The sequence below is a fragment of the Schistocerca gregaria genome, chromosome 1 (genome assembly GCF_023897955.1).
Source record: "Schistocerca gregaria isolate iqSchGreg1 chromosome 1, iqSchGreg1.2, whole genome shotgun sequence".
Classification (NCBI taxonomy): domain Eukaryota; kingdom Metazoa; phylum Arthropoda; class Insecta; order Orthoptera; family Acrididae; genus Schistocerca; species Schistocerca gregaria.
This window is the reverse complement of record NC_064920.1, coordinates 352,335,744-352,354,262: the sequence shown is the minus strand read 5'-3', so window position 1 is coordinate 352,354,262 and position 18,519 is coordinate 352,335,744. Positions and strand designations below refer to the sequence as shown.

The following is an 18,519-nucleotide window of genomic DNA, read 5'->3' as shown; positions in this document are numbered from 1 at the left end:
CAAACTGTAGCGCCTAGAACTGCTCGGCCACCCTGGCCGGCTGTTAGTGTATGATATGCTAGTTGTATGGAAAGGTAGCAAGATTTATTATGATTTTGTTAACGCTTGATGCCTTTAACTGATGTAAATTGATACTCATTATTTGCCAACATTACTTCTTAGCTAATACTATGTGCAGATTCTTCACCCAAATTGTACAAATGGAGAGAGAAAAACGAGTAACGACTGCATCAACAATGCATTCATTGTGTTTGGTGGTGGTGGTGTGGTGATGATGATAATAATGATAATTTAAAGTGTCATCTCATATAGAACAAATTGTTCTATTACTGTGTCACCAAGCTTTTGACAATAATTACCACTGTATTTTGAGGAAAGCAATTTGATCAGATAATCATGAGATTTGATTGCTGTCATGCAGTATGCTTTAGTTTTTTAAGTTTCGTATACCTATTTCCTCTGCCTGCTTCATTTTACTAAAGAAGGATTAAGAGGTTGAATCTGTGGATACTGTAGCCTCAGTAGTGGCCATAAAGTAACTCTGAGAGTGTGAGATAGTTTGATTCCATTGAAAGTTGCACACAGGGACTATGGTATATTTCTAAAAAGGAAAGGAGTTAAACAATCATCACAAATCCAGTATGTATTTTATTGCTGATCTGAATTCCATCTAATGAATAACTATTCTCGGAGCAAAAATGCGAGATATATACAAGAATCAGTTTTCAAAAAAATGTAAAATAAAAACCACATTGTATAATAATAGTGACAACATTAGTTAACATACTGTTGAAACCAACTCGTGTAGTCTCTTCAGGGTGGTGACAACATATGCTATTGTATGATTTTAAGATGTACCTAGCCAGATTCTAACTGGGGCTATTGTTCATGGAGTAGTACAAGCAGTCACGCTTTATATCATAAGGGTAGGGCAACACCCTGTATACTAAAATTATCAGTTCAGTTTTTTTAATAATATTGGTATTAAAATTAAAAACTGCACCAAGTAATCCTTATCACAATTAATACTTTTGGCATATAACAGATCACTTGTCAAAACATTACAGTTTACAATTAAATAATGGAAAATGCAATCATCACTAGCTTCAGTGAATTACTTGATAAAATCAAGTTAACATTTGAAGTAGAAATGAACAGTTCAATTAATTTTTTAGATTTGAATTTCAGAAATGACAACTAAAAACAAAGTTTTAGGATCTTTATGAAAAATAGTATTGTAAACTATTACTCAAACCATCCAAGCCAACATACAAATGCAGTCCTCAGTTTTGTTATCGGTTGTCTATTCAAGCTCCCAGCCTAAAAAGCTGAGCAAGAAACAGAGCTAGATATCATTAAATATGTTAAAGCAAATGATTTTCCTTCCCATTATGTAAGAAAATTTATAGCAAAATTACAACTAAGTATCAACAAGATGTAAGACCTGATATTAGCAATAAATTGGAAGACAACAATAAATACCTATGTCTGATAATGGTAAAATTAGTGCGCAAGCAGCATCAAATTTTAAAAAGCATTAAATAGTGGTTTCATTCCAAACTACAGATAATCTTGGGCCTATTTTAACTAACAGTGTTTACAGAAGCAGTATTTATCATGAATCAGGTGTGTATAAAATTAAAGGTTCAGACTGTGACACCTATTATGTAGGACAGACAGGAAGAAGACTTGAAATCGGATTTGGTGATTATGTGGCTTGGGATAGGTGAGATATAGTTGAAAAAACTAATTTTGCTGCCCGTATTATTGAGAGCGCACTTGGTGTCACATCCTTACAGTCAGATGTGAGACTGCTACATAGATCTGAAAAATGCAGATTTATAAACCTCCTGAAGGAGACAGAGGTTTTTTCCCATCTGAGATCCTCTGGTCTCTGCCTGCTCAGTGGGCAGATGGTGATGAAAAGTAACCATTTTTGGGAGCTTCTTGGTGGCCACCTTTGCATCATAATGCAGGAGGGACTTAGCATTCCTAACAGCTTTCCTTCTTATATAACATTTGGCAGTCCACCAAGTGAGAACAAAATTGATTATTATTGTTTCAACCATTACATTTTAAATGGATCTCTTAGTAGTTCAGGTATAAGGCAATTTGTGTACATCTTTTCTTCTCTGCATCTAAGGCAATGCAAATGAGGTGATGTTTTTACATTAATTAGGATAGGTATATTATTTTAAAAGATGACACTGAAGAGATAGTCAACAGGCATGACTAGTTACTGAAGGCTGTTATCAAGATAAGATTTTAAAGAAAAAAGGTTTTATAGTATTTTAAACTTTTTTCCACCCCTATTTAGCAGACCAATTTTTCCATTAATTCTGTGTAAACTGTAACGTTTTGCCATGTAATCTGTTTTATGACAAAAGTGTTAATTCTAATAAAGGCTACGTGGTTTAGTTTGTAATTTTAATATGAATATTATACCAAAAAAAATGAGCTGGTAATCTTAGTATAGAATTCCCATATGACGTAAGGTGTGGCTGCTTGTACTAATCTGTAAACAACAACCTCATTTAAAATCTGGCTATTTAGGTGTTCAAATCTTATAGTAACATGTCTTGTCACAAATTTGACAAGCCTACTTTACTTGGTTTAAATGGTATGTTACCTAATGTTGTCACTACTATTACTATTGAACAATGTGGTTTTTATTTTTATTTTACATCTTTCAAATAATGATACTTGTATTTTAGCACTGAAGATAACTGTTCAACAGCTGAAATCCAGATTTGCAATAAAATACAGATTGGATTTGCAGCTGATTGTTGAACCCCTTTCCTTTCGTGGACTGAGTGTGTCTCCATGCACCCACATGTCCATGTGTACAAAGGGTATGATAACCATGCTGTGAAGAAAAATTTGAGTTTGTTTTGTACAAACCAGCTTTTGCACATGTATCTATCAGTATGATGTTTCCTGATAAATGGAGACTTCCTCAGGTTGAACATTCATTTTGGAAATCTTCCGTATTAAATATGATTTTAGTCAGGGTGATATTAAATATGATTTTAATCAGGGTGAGAATTTCACAGGTATAGGTAACATAATACAGTGGGAGTCATTAAAGCAAAGAGACACATTATTTTAAATAATGAAGGTAATGACTCACCCATTAGGCTCATAATCACTAAAATCTTTACAACTTTTCTGACAAATCCTTTCTTGAGCTAGAGCACATTACAAACACACACACACACACACACACACACACACACACACACACACCTCTGTGCTGGCCGATTACACTGTGTCAGGACTGCAATTCTGCACCTAGACTGAGGTGAATGGTTGTTTTGGGTGGAGTGGGTGAGTCAAGGAGGTGGGAAGTGGGAGGAAGTATTGGGGAACAGTAACTGATGGCTGGGAGGAAGGCAACATGTGCATGCGATAAGAATGCCGAGGGTGGGCCAGTAAATACAAAGGAATGCAACACAAGCACTGGCAACGGTCCATTTGTGCAATCCATGATGATGACCAAGTGGAAGAGCAGACTGAGAGGAAATGGTAGACAACAGGAGGAAGAAAATGCAAGGAAAATTGCGTGGGAGTAGGATGAATGAAGTCAGAGAAAAATGCAAGGAAAATTGCGTGGGAGTAGGATGAATGAAGTCAGAGAAGGAAGATTAGGTTTTAGCATTCCATCGACAAAGAAGTCATTAGAGACGGAGCACAACCTGGGATTGTTGCAAGATTGGGGAAGGAAAGCAGCTGTGTCCTTTCAAAGAAACCACCCCAGCATTTGCCTAGAACAGTTTCATGGTGGGATGAATATTTGAATCTTCGACCTTGCAGAATGAGTCCAGTATGCTAATTACTGCTCTACTTTACTCAATGTGACTATTTGGGAAACATGCTTTTAAAAATTTTATTTTTTACAACAAACAAAATTCTGTTTGCATTTATAAGACTATTTTGAAAGCTGAGTGAACTGTGCACTACTTGTGAAAGACAAAGATTGATTTTTTGCAGCTGTTGAAGATGCTCTGTTGATGCTGTCCATAAAGGCCACAAATACATTGTTTACAGTCACTGTACATCCATAGGAAGAAATGGAGGAAGGAAGGAAGGTAGAATCAAATCATGACTGAAAATAAAAAATCAATCCACTGAATTTGGAAGTTGTCTCATGGCAAATGCCAAGATCCTAAGAAAACTATTCTTCATCTATCCTGCTTAGACTCCCTGACAAACATTCTATAAACTTTTCTTTTTAATATTATTTTCTCTCTTCATACATTTATGCAGATAACTTTAACAAATCTTTACACTGAGCAAAGATCATGCTAGATAGTTCTCATTTAGTATGCTGGATATTTTGCAGTTGTTTAGTATCATACTGAGTAACTGGCAATCTACATGTGGAATGTGGTACAAATGGAACAAAATACAAAATAATCACAGGTTAAGCTATTAACATGCATCCCCCCTCCTTCTCTCTCTCTCTCACTCACTCACACACACACACACACACACACACACACACACACTTATAGTACTGCATGTTCAGAAATTCTACAATAGAGTGGTGAATTATTTTTATGACTGGATCCTTTTTTTCTTTATCTTGTTGACATGATAAAATTAGTTTCTTTTGCAAAAGCACTGTGGTGTGATCCTTTATTGTATGATTATATGATAGCGGAACAAATGCTGGTAGCAGTTACTTCTGTAAAATATCTGGGAGTATGCGTGCGGAACGATTTGAAGTGGAATGATCATATAAAATTAATTGTTAGTAAGGGAGGTACCAGGTTGAGATTCATTGGGAGAGTCCTTAGAAAATGTAGTCCATCAACAAAGGAGGTGGCTTACAAAACACTCGTTCGACCTATACTTGAGTATTGTTCATCAGTGTAGGATCCGTACCAGATCGGGTTGACGGAGGAGATAGAGAAGATCCAAAGAAGAGCGGCTCGTTTTGTCACAGGGTTATCTGGTAACCGTGATAGCATTACGGAGATGTTTAACAAACTCAAGTGGTAGACTCTGCAAGAGAGGCGCTCTGCATTGCGGTGTAGCTTGCTCGCCAGGTTTCGAGAGGGTGCATTTCTGGATAAGGTATTGAATATATTGCTCCCCCCTACTTATACCTCCCGAGGAGATCACAAATGTAAAATTAGAGAGATTAGAGTGCGCACAGAGGCTTTCAGACAGTCATTCTTCCCGCGAACCATATGGGACTGGAACAGGAAAGGGAGGTAATGACAGTGGCACGTAAAGTGCCCTCCGCGACACACCATTGGGTGGCTTGCGGAGTATAAATGTAGATGTAGATGTAGATGGTGTTTACACAGTTTCACCTCGCTAACAGCGCAGTGCTACTAGAACTGTGACAGAATCCTGAAACAGTGTTTTATTAAACAGGCGAATGATGACAAGTGAGGTCAATAGCTCATGTTAACTACACGAGAAAATACTCTCTGCTTTGTGTGCGATCAGTTGTCTCAAATTCGTTTCAGCATCACAAACCATTTATGAGATATAAGGGATGTTATGAATATTTCACTTTCTATTGTTTGCACAGGCAATCAGAAATGAGAGCACTACATACAATCCATTTTCTCAAGGTTGAAGACAGATATAAATCTTGTCTCAAATTTAAAGAAAAATGCCATATGCTACCTACATTTTGTATGCAACAATATATGATCTAATGTCCATCAACTGCAAAAGCATGGTGACCTATATTTTCCATCGCAAACTATTAAAATTTCAAGCAGTATCTTACTTAATACAGAAATATCAAAATAAGTATAACTGTTAATGAAATGTTAGCCAATTCATCATGAAGATGACAAATGAGGTTAACCCCTGAGTACAGGCTTCCATTCCAACAGTATAACTGAGGTGGGGGAGGATGCTTCTTAGTACATAACATATGAAATGCACAGCTCAGTAGGCGATAGCAAACAGAGCTAGTTGCCCCTTCAGAACAGAAGGGCAGATTGCCCAGCACTGAGAACAACAATGAGTTTCTGCACATGAGCCACGTTATCTTGTCTGAGCTCTTAACAGCTGCTATCTCTTGAGCTCTTGATTCAATTTCAGTTGTTATGTAGTTTTCAGTGGTTAGTAGAGTGCCAAGATTATTCAATACATTGGTCTTTGGAAGACAGAACTCCTCCCTTTTAACTGTGCTCCATTAATAATCATATTACATTTTCAATTATTACTTTGTTAATAACATTATTTAATAAAACTGGAGATAGTGAAACCTCTTACTGAGCTCATGTTTTGACCTCAACATTTTCATGTATTTTACTTGCAACTTTTATTTTTGATTTTTGATTTAATGTGCAGAATTTGATTAAATTTAACAGTTTGTTAGCAATAACAAGTTACTACATGCATTTCTCTATTAATACCATCACTGCCAAAGGATACATTTTATTTAAAAATCAATGAAAAGTATATGTACATCTTAGATCAAATTTGAATTAATTTTCTCCCAACAATTTTCACACATAAATATTGTCAGTTTAGCTAGGCCTAATATGTTGTAACAACCATGCAGGAAATCAGGCTACCAGATGATGGCTCAGTTCAAGAGGAAAATTACACATTTATCTGGTAGGGAAAAGACACTACCAGTCCCAAACAACACAGTGTTGGCTTTGCTGTTTGAAATGACCTATTGTGCACCACTGAAAGTGTGATTGGGAGAATAGAATGCATTTTGACTTTGCATTTGTCAACCAGCAGCAGACCAATGACACTGACAGCTGTGCTTACCTCAACTGACAGAAGACGAAGTCATTGTTACTGTTATATTTGGCACTACATTTGGTACTTCAAAAGTGAAATCCCAGGATTGGTTTTTTGAGAATACTGATGTCTTGAAACTCATCCTTGACTCTAAACATCAGATAACTTTCAACTGGCAATGGCAATCAAACAGTTTCAGTGCTGATCCAGGCAAAGTAAAAGCAGTCATTCAGTGTACCACTCATAACACTTACTGGGAGACAGGTTGCGCAAGTATACAGGAATGTGTCAATGCCAGGAACATCGATGGTGAGTATTCGGGTATCAAAAAGGCCATTGGGCCTACCTGTAAGAAGACTGTCCAACTTAATGAGAGCAGTGGAACAGTCATCACAGATTGTAATCAAAAACTGCAGTGGTGGGTAGAACATTACTCCAACTTTAACTCACATCCTGCAACATCAGCCCATGCGCAATAGTAGAAATTTTTCAGTTTTCAGCTTGACAAGCTGGATGCTGTGCCTGCTAAAGAGCAGCTTCAAAGAGCTGTTATGTGACTTCAGGGTGGGAAATGCCTTGGTAAAGATGACATCCATGCAGAAATTTTCAAGTGGATGTTTTTCCTCCCAGTGGTCTACAACCTTTTATTGAAATCTTGGGCTGGAGGTACTGTGCCACAGAACATGCATGATACCAACATCATCACTCTACACAAAGTGATTGCAATTGCTGCTGTGGAAATTCACTGCCGAGTGTTGGCGGAAAGCATTCACCCATGTGGTGGTAGGCACACTGGGGTAGCTTGCGAGAGTATGTACACTGAATTTCAATGTAGGTTATGTGCTCAGGGATCTACTATCGACACAATTTTCATGCTACAGTAGACTCAGTAAAAATGCTTTAAGCAGATGGTCCCATTGTTCATTGCTTTCTTCAACCTAAATAAGGCGTTTGACAGTCAGCAAGGAGGGACTGTATACTAGTGTCCTCCAAATCTCCTGAAGATGATAAGAACTTTTCACGTCAATTATGAGCATGCTGTGATGTCTGAATGAAGCACTGAGATTCTTTTGTTGTGCCAAGAGGAGTTTGTCAAGGCTGTGTACTGGCCCCTACTTCTCTTTCTCTTTTTTTTTTCTTTTTTTGTCTGTATATTACTATATTTAACTTCTGTACTATGCAGATTTGGGCTTTTATGCTGTTCTCAAGTACAATGGTAAAAGTTACTAGACCATTATTATGTCATACCAATGTAGGCAGTTCAGAGCCTGCTTTGGAGCATCATAAAAGCCACATCCAGGATTAGCACAGAAGATAAATATAGTAATATGCAGTCAAATGGTTGTTGACTCTTTTAAAAAATATTACATGACTGTGGCTCAACGCCATCAAAACCTCTTTACTGGCCCCTACTTTGTTTGGTATATTATTCTTGTTACTACTCAAAGTTGCTTCTGGTGAAAAACCTGGGCATCCATCTATGCAGCAGGGCTGAAGGGAAACTTTACATCATGTTGCTGCTCAAATCAAAATACTATCATGAAGACTTATTTGTAAGCAACATTTTATTCACTGATGGTGCAACATTTGTTGCACATACTCAAGATGACGTCCAAAGGCTTGTGGACAAATTTCCTGCTGTTTGTAAACCCTTCTCTATGCCTGTGAATGCAACAAAGACTGTGATTATAGAGCAAGGATGCATGGATATGGCTGCCATAATATTGGATGGCTCCTTGTTGAATGTATTTGACAAATTCTGCTTCCCTGGCCAACTAGTGTCAGAAGATCTCTTTCTCTTTTGATGATGAAATAAATGTTGAGAACTGACAAAGCAGTGAATACTTTCAGGAAGTTCCGTAGAAGATTATGGGACAACAAACACCTGAAAGTGACCACAAAAATACTCACCTAACAAGCTCATTTGCTAAGCACCCTCTTGTAAGGTGCTGAGACCTGGAGATTAACTTTTGATAAACAAGAATGTAAGTTAAACACCTTTCATATGAGGTGCTTACTAAATATTCATTAACATAGAGGAATAATGTATATGCACTATCACCGCAACTGCCAAGGAAAATCACTTGTGGTGGCAAGGACACTTAGATTTTTAGGGGCCACCCCCATATTTTCTGATGCACACTACTTAGTGATGTAACACTTTCCAAGAGACCATCTGGAAGACATGCATTGCACTTCAAAGTTTAGTCGAGTGTGATAAGAATAAGTTTAATACTAACTCTGACAAATGGGAGGAGCTCGCTGTTGACTGCATCAGATAGATGAAACTCATTCAGGATGGTAGCAAGTGCCAAGGCTGCACCTGGCTCAGCAACTCAGCTGTGAAATGAGCATGTAGACAAGTGCCTGTGATGAGCCCCTCTTTCAGGGTGAAACATACTTGCCTCACTTATTAGCACCTGTTGGGATCTCGTATTGGTCCCTGAGTCACCAGTAAAAGTGCCTGCAATATGCTACTTGAATCTTCTAGTAATAAGTATAGATCATTGATTGATTAAGGTTTATGTATTGCTCTGGAATAGTTGCAGTGACATTGAACAAGGACAATGATTCTCAGGTTTTACAATACGGGTAAATCTGTCATAAGTTATGACAAACAGAAAATGTGGCAAGAGAGGTATGCATTAGGGATCAATGGAAAATACATTCAAAAAGTAAATACTAACTGAATATAAAAGCTAAAGGCTGTAGAATCATAATTTTATGGTAAATGGTAACAATTTTCTTCTTTGCTTACATCTTTCGATACAACAGGTAAATTGTCTAAGGAGTATCGCATATGCATAGGCACAGTGCTGTTTCGTGCCGACTTGGGAACTGCCATTGATTCCAGCATAGCTTGAAGCCATTGTTCTTGTGTGCTGCGATCTTTGGTTCTCTACAAAAGATGAGCAAAAAAATATGATTACTACTTGGCATAAGTACTGTGGTGTAGTGGTATACAGACAACTATTTCAACATAGTTTCATCACAAACACAAGAAACAATTTGTAAAACACTGCCTATGTGCATCAGTTTTAAGATTTGCAATGTAACAGCCAAATTTAATACAAAATCATCATTTCACAGGGCCACATATCCTCTAGTTATTTTATGTAGAAAATCTGCCAAAGTGCATTTATATCTGTGTGGCAATTACCAGTGTGATGATCTGAGTGCGAGTAATGATCTCTATTATATTTGGTCGGTTTAGTCCTGGACGTACATTAGATGCTAGTCCCATGTTTATAGATCCCTTGTGTACAGAGATATTTAGGTAATCAGCTTCAGATCTGTAATACAGCAGCAGCTGGCCTTTTAGAACAAACCAATATTGCTTCCAGGCAGGTATAAGTTTCTGAAATGAATCCAAAAATTCTTACTTTTTACACATAATGTCACTTGAACTATAACTAAACATTATGACTAGTATATTACCAGTTATTTTAAGTATATTGGATTCCCTTATTATTGGGTAAGTTGTTTTTTGTATCTATTTTAAGCATTAACAAGGTAAAGTACCTACCATGGTTAATACAGCACAAGAATGCTATCACTAGCAGTAGTTAGTCATCACTAATGACATTGTCATTGACTGGAGGCTAAACTCTAAAATGAGAGATTTTCTAGATTCATGTTTCCAAAATGAATAATTAATGCTGCAGCCAGTTATACCTTCTTATAAAACTTAACAGGGGGATTACAGTTGTTTTCTATCTCACACTGGGCTATGAACCTGGGCCCTAGTTTTATGTGGGATATCTTGTTACTATCTGAACTATTGGGGCAAGACAGCAAAAAGGGGTTGCTCCATACTTTGCTAGGCCAGTTCTGTAGTATAGTCGATGAGAGATGATTTCTGACAGCAGATAATGCTGTTGCCAGTTTTCAGGTGTGAATCACAAACTACTGCAGGCAAAAATAAGTCACCTATTGAGCTGTAATACACATGTACAAAATCCGATTATGTAACTGTTTGATGTAAATGCAGGAAGCAGCCTTGCTAAACTCACTGCCACTGTCAGGCAACTTCTTTTTCTGACTCTACAGTAGAAAAAGAATACAGTTACTTACAAGTAGCCTAGGGATACTTCCACAACAAATCATTCACTTTGCAATGGCATATGCAATATAATATAGCTCCATAAAGGATTAAAACAGTCTGTTGGAATGAGGAATGAATATATGAGAAAGGTACAGGAAAATCTGTAGCCTGTGAGGTGTTGTGAGTTGTGCCCTAGATAGTCCAACTGGTAATAAAGGCCTGGCTCCAAGTTCATGTCAGAATACAGTACACATTTTTAATCTGCATAGTATTTCTTAATAGACATTACACAGTGTGATATGTTCCTCACTTGTTAAATATCATGTATTATTTAGTGTAATTTATTGAAGCATTACTTTGCTTATGTTATTTTAGCTTCATTTCCAACTCTAAACTAGTTTCAAACTGTCATGTTAGAAGACAGTTCAGGGACTACAGACGAATACCATGAGTCTCCTCAGTCTTCATTTGCTCCCTTCTTTCCATGTTATTTGGTTATAAATGTTGTTGCTTGCAAATTTTTAATACTGAATTTCTAATGCCTGAGTCAGCAAAAATGTAAGATAAATGTAGCTACAGCTATTGTTTCGTATCCTCAGTTAAATTACCTCTTATGGCCTGATGAATTATTTCTACATATTTATGTAAATTTTATTTACTTAAAACGAATTTAAATGTGTAACTGAACAAGGGCTGTGATGAGTTGTTCATGAAAATTATGGTATTCTTGTAAACAAAGTTGGTAATTACAAGGCGTATTCAAAAGTAAGGGTCATTTGGCATAAAACATATATTCTTCAGAAAATTTTTTTAAAGGCAGTTTTGGTTTTCTATAAATCTACTTCACTTTTTCACACAGCCAATATTCATTAGCACTTTTTGTGATGGTGCAATATGATCTTCAACCCAGTTCTCACCAGAAGTCTTGAAACATTCATCATCTTCAAACTGTCATTCACCAGGCTATTGTTTCATGTGCAACATAAAGTAATAGTCACTGGATGTGAGATCGGAAATGCTAAACATCATCCTCGATATAGGCAGCATTGTGTGGATAAATGTGGTCTTGGAGGAGGACTATCCTTTTGGTGAGCATTTTGAAGTACAAATCAGCTGTAATTGTTGACCTACAGCCATCATTTTCATCTAGACTAGTAAGATAGTTTGCACTTTTTGGTTTCGCGAAGTTGTATGGCTCCACTGTATTGGTAGTTGATTTGATTCTGATTTGGTGCAGGATATCAATGTCATGGCACACGTAACAATGTGGAAAAACAAATTATCTCCATCTTATTGATAGTAGATCAATAATACTGCCTGACAGTCTTTGATATTTGTATTAGTCAGTAAGCATTTTTGGTACCCACATTGCACAAGATTCACTGTATCTGAGGTTTTCCGTGACATTCCTCCTCTGTATCAAATGAAACTAATTATGGATGTGAAACATAATATTCTTTATTCCTGACTCAATATAACATCCAAAGACTTCCACATGAGAATGAAGGGCTATACAACTTTATGAAATGAATACAACACTGTATAGTATAGCTACAGCAGATTGTGAATACAATTACTTTTGATTAAATAAATTACACTATAATATGTTTATACTGGAATTATGGTGGATTCATGATCTGATATGAACATACATTTTCAATCAAATGACAATGACTTTAGAGGTACTGAACAGAATTATTAAAATAAATCAGGATGAATTTATCTGACAAAGGGCAAAACAGGTAATTGTTTAAAATACTCACAATTACATTCTCTGTCTTTGTTGCGGGCAATTGTCCACAAAAAAATACACTTACTTAACACTCCCTCTCCCAACATAGACACATTTATCTGTAGTTTGTATGCAGAGAGACATACTTACCATACCCCCTTTCTTTTCTAAATATCCAGACAGACGAACTCCTTCCTTGTTTTGTTCTCCCATTTTGGTTTTCTGAATACATAAAAATACAGATAAGGTTACACAAATCAGTATGATGTAATATGAAAATACTGGAAGACAGTAGTCATAGTGTAGTGTCAACATCAAAAACTTAGTGTCTGTATTACTATAGAGTACTCTTCACACATTTACATTAGTTCACATTTCCATTTCAATTAAGTCTGAGTAACCATGACAATAATTGCCTATTCAACAGTCATCATGTAATTTACTTAAAGGATATGTAACAAAAGTAAGAATGAAATGTTCTGATGTACAAATGTTATACAATTTTAGATAAGTGTAGCTCATCTATAAATGAGACCATGCATAGGACACAAGTGTAACGTACTCTTGAATACTGCTTGAGTGTTCAGGATCCACATTATGTTGAATTAAAGAGAGATATGAAAGCAACTCAGAGTCTTCTGTTAAATCTGTTACTGCTAGTGACAATAAACACAAAAGTATTATAGGGATGCTTCGTGAACTCAGAAATGGGAATCACTGCAGGCAACATGGCATTCTTTTGGTGAAGCACTACCAAAAAAATTTAGATAACCAACATCTGCAGCTGACAGCACCATGATTCTACTGCTACCAACATACATTTTGCATTGGCCAGGAACACAAGATAAGAGAAATTAGGGGTCATATGGAGGTATATAGACAGTTGTTATTACCTCACTTCATTCACAAGTGGAACAGGCAAGTGAATGACTAGCAGAGGTACTGCTATAAATCATGTGGTGGCTTTTGGAGTATGTATGTAGATTTAGATTTTGATACAACATACAAAAATATTTCAGAGCTGTAATGAAAAGCACTATTCATACAATATTAACAATGTGATGTTTTTAGAATACTAACTTTTGCACTTGTTGAGAGCTCTAGTAGGACACTGTCCGAACATAAATGCATTCATAATTGTGGAGATGGACTACTGTCAGCTGCATAATGGAATGGTGACAATGAAAATTTGTGCTGGACCGGGTCTTAACCTGATTTCCCATTTATCGCAGGTGGTTGCCTTAGCATTCGGCTATCCGAGTGCCAGCTCATGCACAGACCCAAATGCCCACATGTTGTCCACCATGTATCTGCAACCAGCACTGTACATCTATCATGTATCTTCCTGTACAGGGCAGACATTTTACTTGAAAGTTACTTGGCTGGGTTTGGTGGATAAATGCGATATTGCAGTGCCTGTATTATTCCCAACTACGATGCAAAGTTCCTTCAGACATGTGTGCATGCATGCAGGCGCTTAGGGAAGTGGGAAATATGGGTTTGAGTCGCATTCTGGAACAAATTTTCCTTGCCATCATTCCATTATAGAGCTGATGGTGGTCCATATTTGCAATTGTGAACCATCATAATTTGTAATAACACAGGCATTGCAATATCATATTTATCTGTCAACACCGGGCAATCAACTTTCAAGAAAAAAAATGTCTCCCCTGTACGGGAATATACATAATGGATGTAAAAGTACAGGCTGCAGTCATCTGGTTGATGACATATGGAAGTTTGGGTCTGCCCTTCAGTCATACTTTGATAGCCAAATGGTACGATGACTGCTCACGATAAGTGAGAAATCCAGGATCCAGTCCCAGTCTGGCACAAATTTTCATTGTCGTCATTCCATTATACAGCTTATAGTAGTCCATATTCACAACTGTGAATACATTTTATGTATTTCATAATAGCTGTAGTCACTGTAGTAACTGTTTCTTTGGACATGCATGCATGTCCAAAGGAACTTTGCATCATAATTCAGTTAAAGCACATGCACTGCAATATCATCTTTATACACCGACACTGAGAAAGCAATTTTCAAGTAAAATGCCTCCCCTGTATGGGAATACACATAATGGATGTAGAAGTACAGCCTGCAGACACTTGGTTGATGACTTATGAAAGCTTGTCTCTGGCCATGAGCTGTGATCAGATAGCCAAATGCTAGAGCGACCGTTCACAATAAGCAGTAAATCCAGGTTAAAATTCCAGTCCAGCACAAATTTTCACTGTTTCCATTACACTGTACATTATACAGTAGTCCATGTTTGGAATTGTGAATACATTTCACTTATTTCATAACAGTGTAATCACTGCAGTGCCTGTGAATATGGAAGGGCATGCAGTCACCACAGCACTTTCCCAGCCATTTTAAGTTTTCAGGATCGAAGCTGCCGCTTCTCCACCAAGTTGCTCCTCAATTGGCCTCACAAGGGCTGAGTGCACCTCACTTGTTCAGCAGACCCAGATGGTCATCCATCCACCTTCTAGCCAAGCACGATAGCTCTTAATTTCGGTGATCTGCTGGTAACTCGTGTTACCTTTGGCACTGTAGTAGGAGACTTAATGAAATGTTGACTCCTAGTACGTCTTGATACAGCCACTGGACAACCAAAACATCTGACCTGTAGACAATGACTAAACAGCCAAAACTGGTACAGGCACTAAACAATTTTGAAAACATTGACTGAAATAAATTTTACAGTGAAAAGTAACATGCTCATGGATGCTATCCACCAATAACATGCCAAATTTGAACAAAAAAGTATTTGAAATGCTACATAAGTGTGTAGTAAATGTTCTTCAGCAGATTATTTAGGCTTTGGAGAATATATCATGTGAACAATTGATCAAATAAATTAGTGATGGTATTAATAATGTTCTTGACATGTTCTCTGTTTCTGGCAGTTTTGCTTCTTATAGGGATTCATGGGCTAGGAGCGTGATGTGTGTTTATGTTTCAACAGAAAATTATTTTGCTGTTGCTGGTTTTATACAATGCTAGGCATAACATTTAAATTGCAGATTTTTCAATATATTCTTTCACAGTTTTACATTGTTACTTTATATTCTTGCACATTTTGCTCATTTTATCTTCTGATTTAATGAAATTTATTTTATTTTATTTGCAATTTTTTAATTCCATTTCTTACTGTGGACCACCCAATTTTATATTATAGGTTAACATCTCAACTTGTTCATCGTTAATGATAGTAATTGTTAAAGTAGTCTACAGAGATAGTCTAACATAGTCCTATCTCTCAGATAATGTTCTGTAACACTAAGAACTCTTTTACATGCTAGGATCCACTTAATCTAATGTGTGGCAGTTGTATGTATCACACTCTTAGCTCAAATGCCAAAGAGAAATGAACAAATCTTTGTTGCTGTCAAAAGTTAGTTAAAGGAATAGGTGATGAAATATTACTGATGAAACTCTGTTTTCTTTGTAGGCACAAAATAATCACATACCACACCAAAACACGTTTTACTGACAAATTGCAAATCTCTAAATGTGTTTTGCTTTTTCTGTTTTGCACTCTAAATGTAAGCCAACAAAAAGCATACATTTTTAAAATTTCAATTGGATGGAAATTAGGTGAAACTGTTTATTTGTTTCAAAAAATTGCAGATAGACCTTACCAAACACAATCACTACATTCCATACCAGTGTTATATTACCTGCAATCAGATTAAAATGAGACAGATGGGAAAAAGTAAGTAGGGAAATCAGCAAAACTGTTAATACATTTATTTCACTTGGAGACAAGTCAGTTAGTGCCTTCATGGAAAAATGTTTCTGCTTGCCTACAGAATTTTGTATCTGGTTATGCCGCTCTTCATCCAAAGCAAACTATAAGTCATACACGTATTTCTTTGAGGCTCCAATAATATGGAAATTGCATGGGGAGAGTTTGGGACTGTGTGGAGGATTTATGAGGGCTTCTCAGCAAAACTTCTGCAGCATAGTCAAAACAACCTTGGCAACACATGGGCAGGCATTATCCTGCAACAGAATGATGTTGTCTGCTAATATTCCTGGGCATTTGGATTTGATGGTGCACTTCAATTTTTACAAAGGTCCATATACTGATGTGCATTAATTGTGGAGTCATGACCCAAAAAGCCAGTGAGCAGCAGCCTTTTGCAGTCAAAGGAAACTGTTTTGACAGTTCTACAGAAGTTTGGCTGGGAAGACCTTACACACACACCATACAGTCCTAATCTCTCCCAATATAGTATCCATAGTTTTGGTGCCCTGAAGAAAGATATCGTGGCCATCAGTTTGCTTTGGATGAACAGGTGCATGTCTGGGCCCAATCACGATTCCACAGGCAATGGCAAACATTTTTCCATGAAACAATGACCATCTTCTCTCACAATAGGATAAATTTATTAACAGCAATGGTAATTACTTTCAAAATAATAAACAGTTTACTTAATCAAACAATGGAAAATCCAGGATGAAATGACAACATTATAAAAAGGATACTTGCTACTCACTGCATAGCAGAGATGCTGAGTTGCAGATAGGCACAACAAAAAGACTCTCAGAAAGTAAGCTTTTGGCCATGAAAGCCTTGATCAGAAATAACACACACACACACACACACACACACAGTCTCTGGCTGCTGAGGCCAAACAGCTTACTTACTTTTTTCCATCTGTCTCATTTTCAATTGGCTGCCACTTATTTAATGGATTATGTAAATAAATATATGGTTTCTTTCCACATCAGAATCAGTGAATAATCCCAATAACAAAGACCCTGTATATATTATGCATGTTTGAATAGAATATCAGATTCTTGATTAGCATTTACTTGTTGATTGTTACTGTGAAGGACTGGTAGAAGTCCACCATACTAAAAACCTTTTGTTTTTTAAAATAAATGCTCTCTTTATAGAGTACTGAAAGCAGATCAAAGTAGGACATGGATTTGATCATCAAACAATAAAAGAAGAAAGTTGTATCAGAAACATCAGGAGAGACCAGTAAGCCAGAGAAAAGAAGCTACACATGACTGTGGACAGTAACATATTCTGTGTGACTAACATCTTTAATTTAAACATTTCCTTTGTCCTAGTCTGCCTCAATCTCCTTGTTGAAAGAAGTACCAGTATAAAAATCTCTGTCATATTTATTCTCTCATTATTTCATGTTTTTCTTTGCCTTTTCCCAAGCTTTCAAATTTGTAATTGATTATAAAGTCTTCTTGTGCTTTAATATTCTTGATACCCTTCATACACAATTTGTCATAATTATTACAATATCAGAAAACTTAGAACAGTGCATAAAATTATTACAGTGATAGAAACAGCGAAAAAGTCAATGATTATTTACTATACAGATATACTGAATTACACAGAAGTACAAAGAATGCTTATGTACATGTATAAAACACAAGAAAGGCAAAGGAAGCTTGAAATACCATGGAAAATTATCTTGCTGGTATGAATAAAACTCGATGAATGAATATCTGGGCTCCTCAATTGGATGCCAAAATTTTTACATTATTCATATTCTGGATGTAGCCGACAAACTGCAGAGCACGAGCAAACCAGTTGATAATGGGCTAATGATAGTCATTATGCTGAAAGGTTTACCAAAAGTTCATCTACCACAGGTAAGGCATTCAATACAAAAAGATAAAAATTTCAGCTCAGAAAACATAAAAGCGAAGTCGCTAAAGGAAATTGTGGAATAATACCTTAAATGACAACAGTACAGTTTTTTTTTCAAAGAAAAATGAGAAAACAAATAATGTTTAAGTTACACGAAGTACGGCCACTTCAAGTCTGACTGCTACCAGAAGAAAGAATCATCAAAGAAGGATTCCAGGGGATCAGCCAAGTCTTTGTTTTGTACACTTGGTGTGTATGGTTTCAACCAGAATAAGTGGATCATTGACTGTAGAAAATCATCACATACGACTTCAAGAAAGTAATGGTCTTAAGATTTTGTACTACAAAATTGAAAACAAAAAATTGTGAGCTTCACTGATAAT

The 18,519-nt window shown here is 36.6% G+C and overlaps 1 protein-coding gene across 3 annotated transcripts in view; it reads right to left on the bottom strand.

Annotated features, from left to right (window-relative positions):
* LOC126345402 (uncharacterized) overlaps positions 1-18,519 on the bottom strand; it is a 217,922-nt gene that overhangs the window by 35,964 nt on the left and 163,439 nt on the right. For all 3 annotated transcript variants that reach the window (XM_050002099.1, XM_050002100.1, XM_050002101.1), the window contains 3 exons: positions 12,654-12,725; positions 9,887-10,084; positions 9,485-9,625 (listed from right to left, as the gene is read on the bottom strand). In XM_050002099.1, the coding sequence (XP_049858056.1) occupies positions 9,485-9,625; positions 9,887-10,084; positions 12,654-12,716 (402 nt within the window). In that variant the 5' untranslated portion in view covers positions 12,717-12,725. The remainder of the gene's footprint in view (positions 1-9,484; positions 9,626-9,886; positions 10,085-12,653; positions 12,726-18,519) is intronic.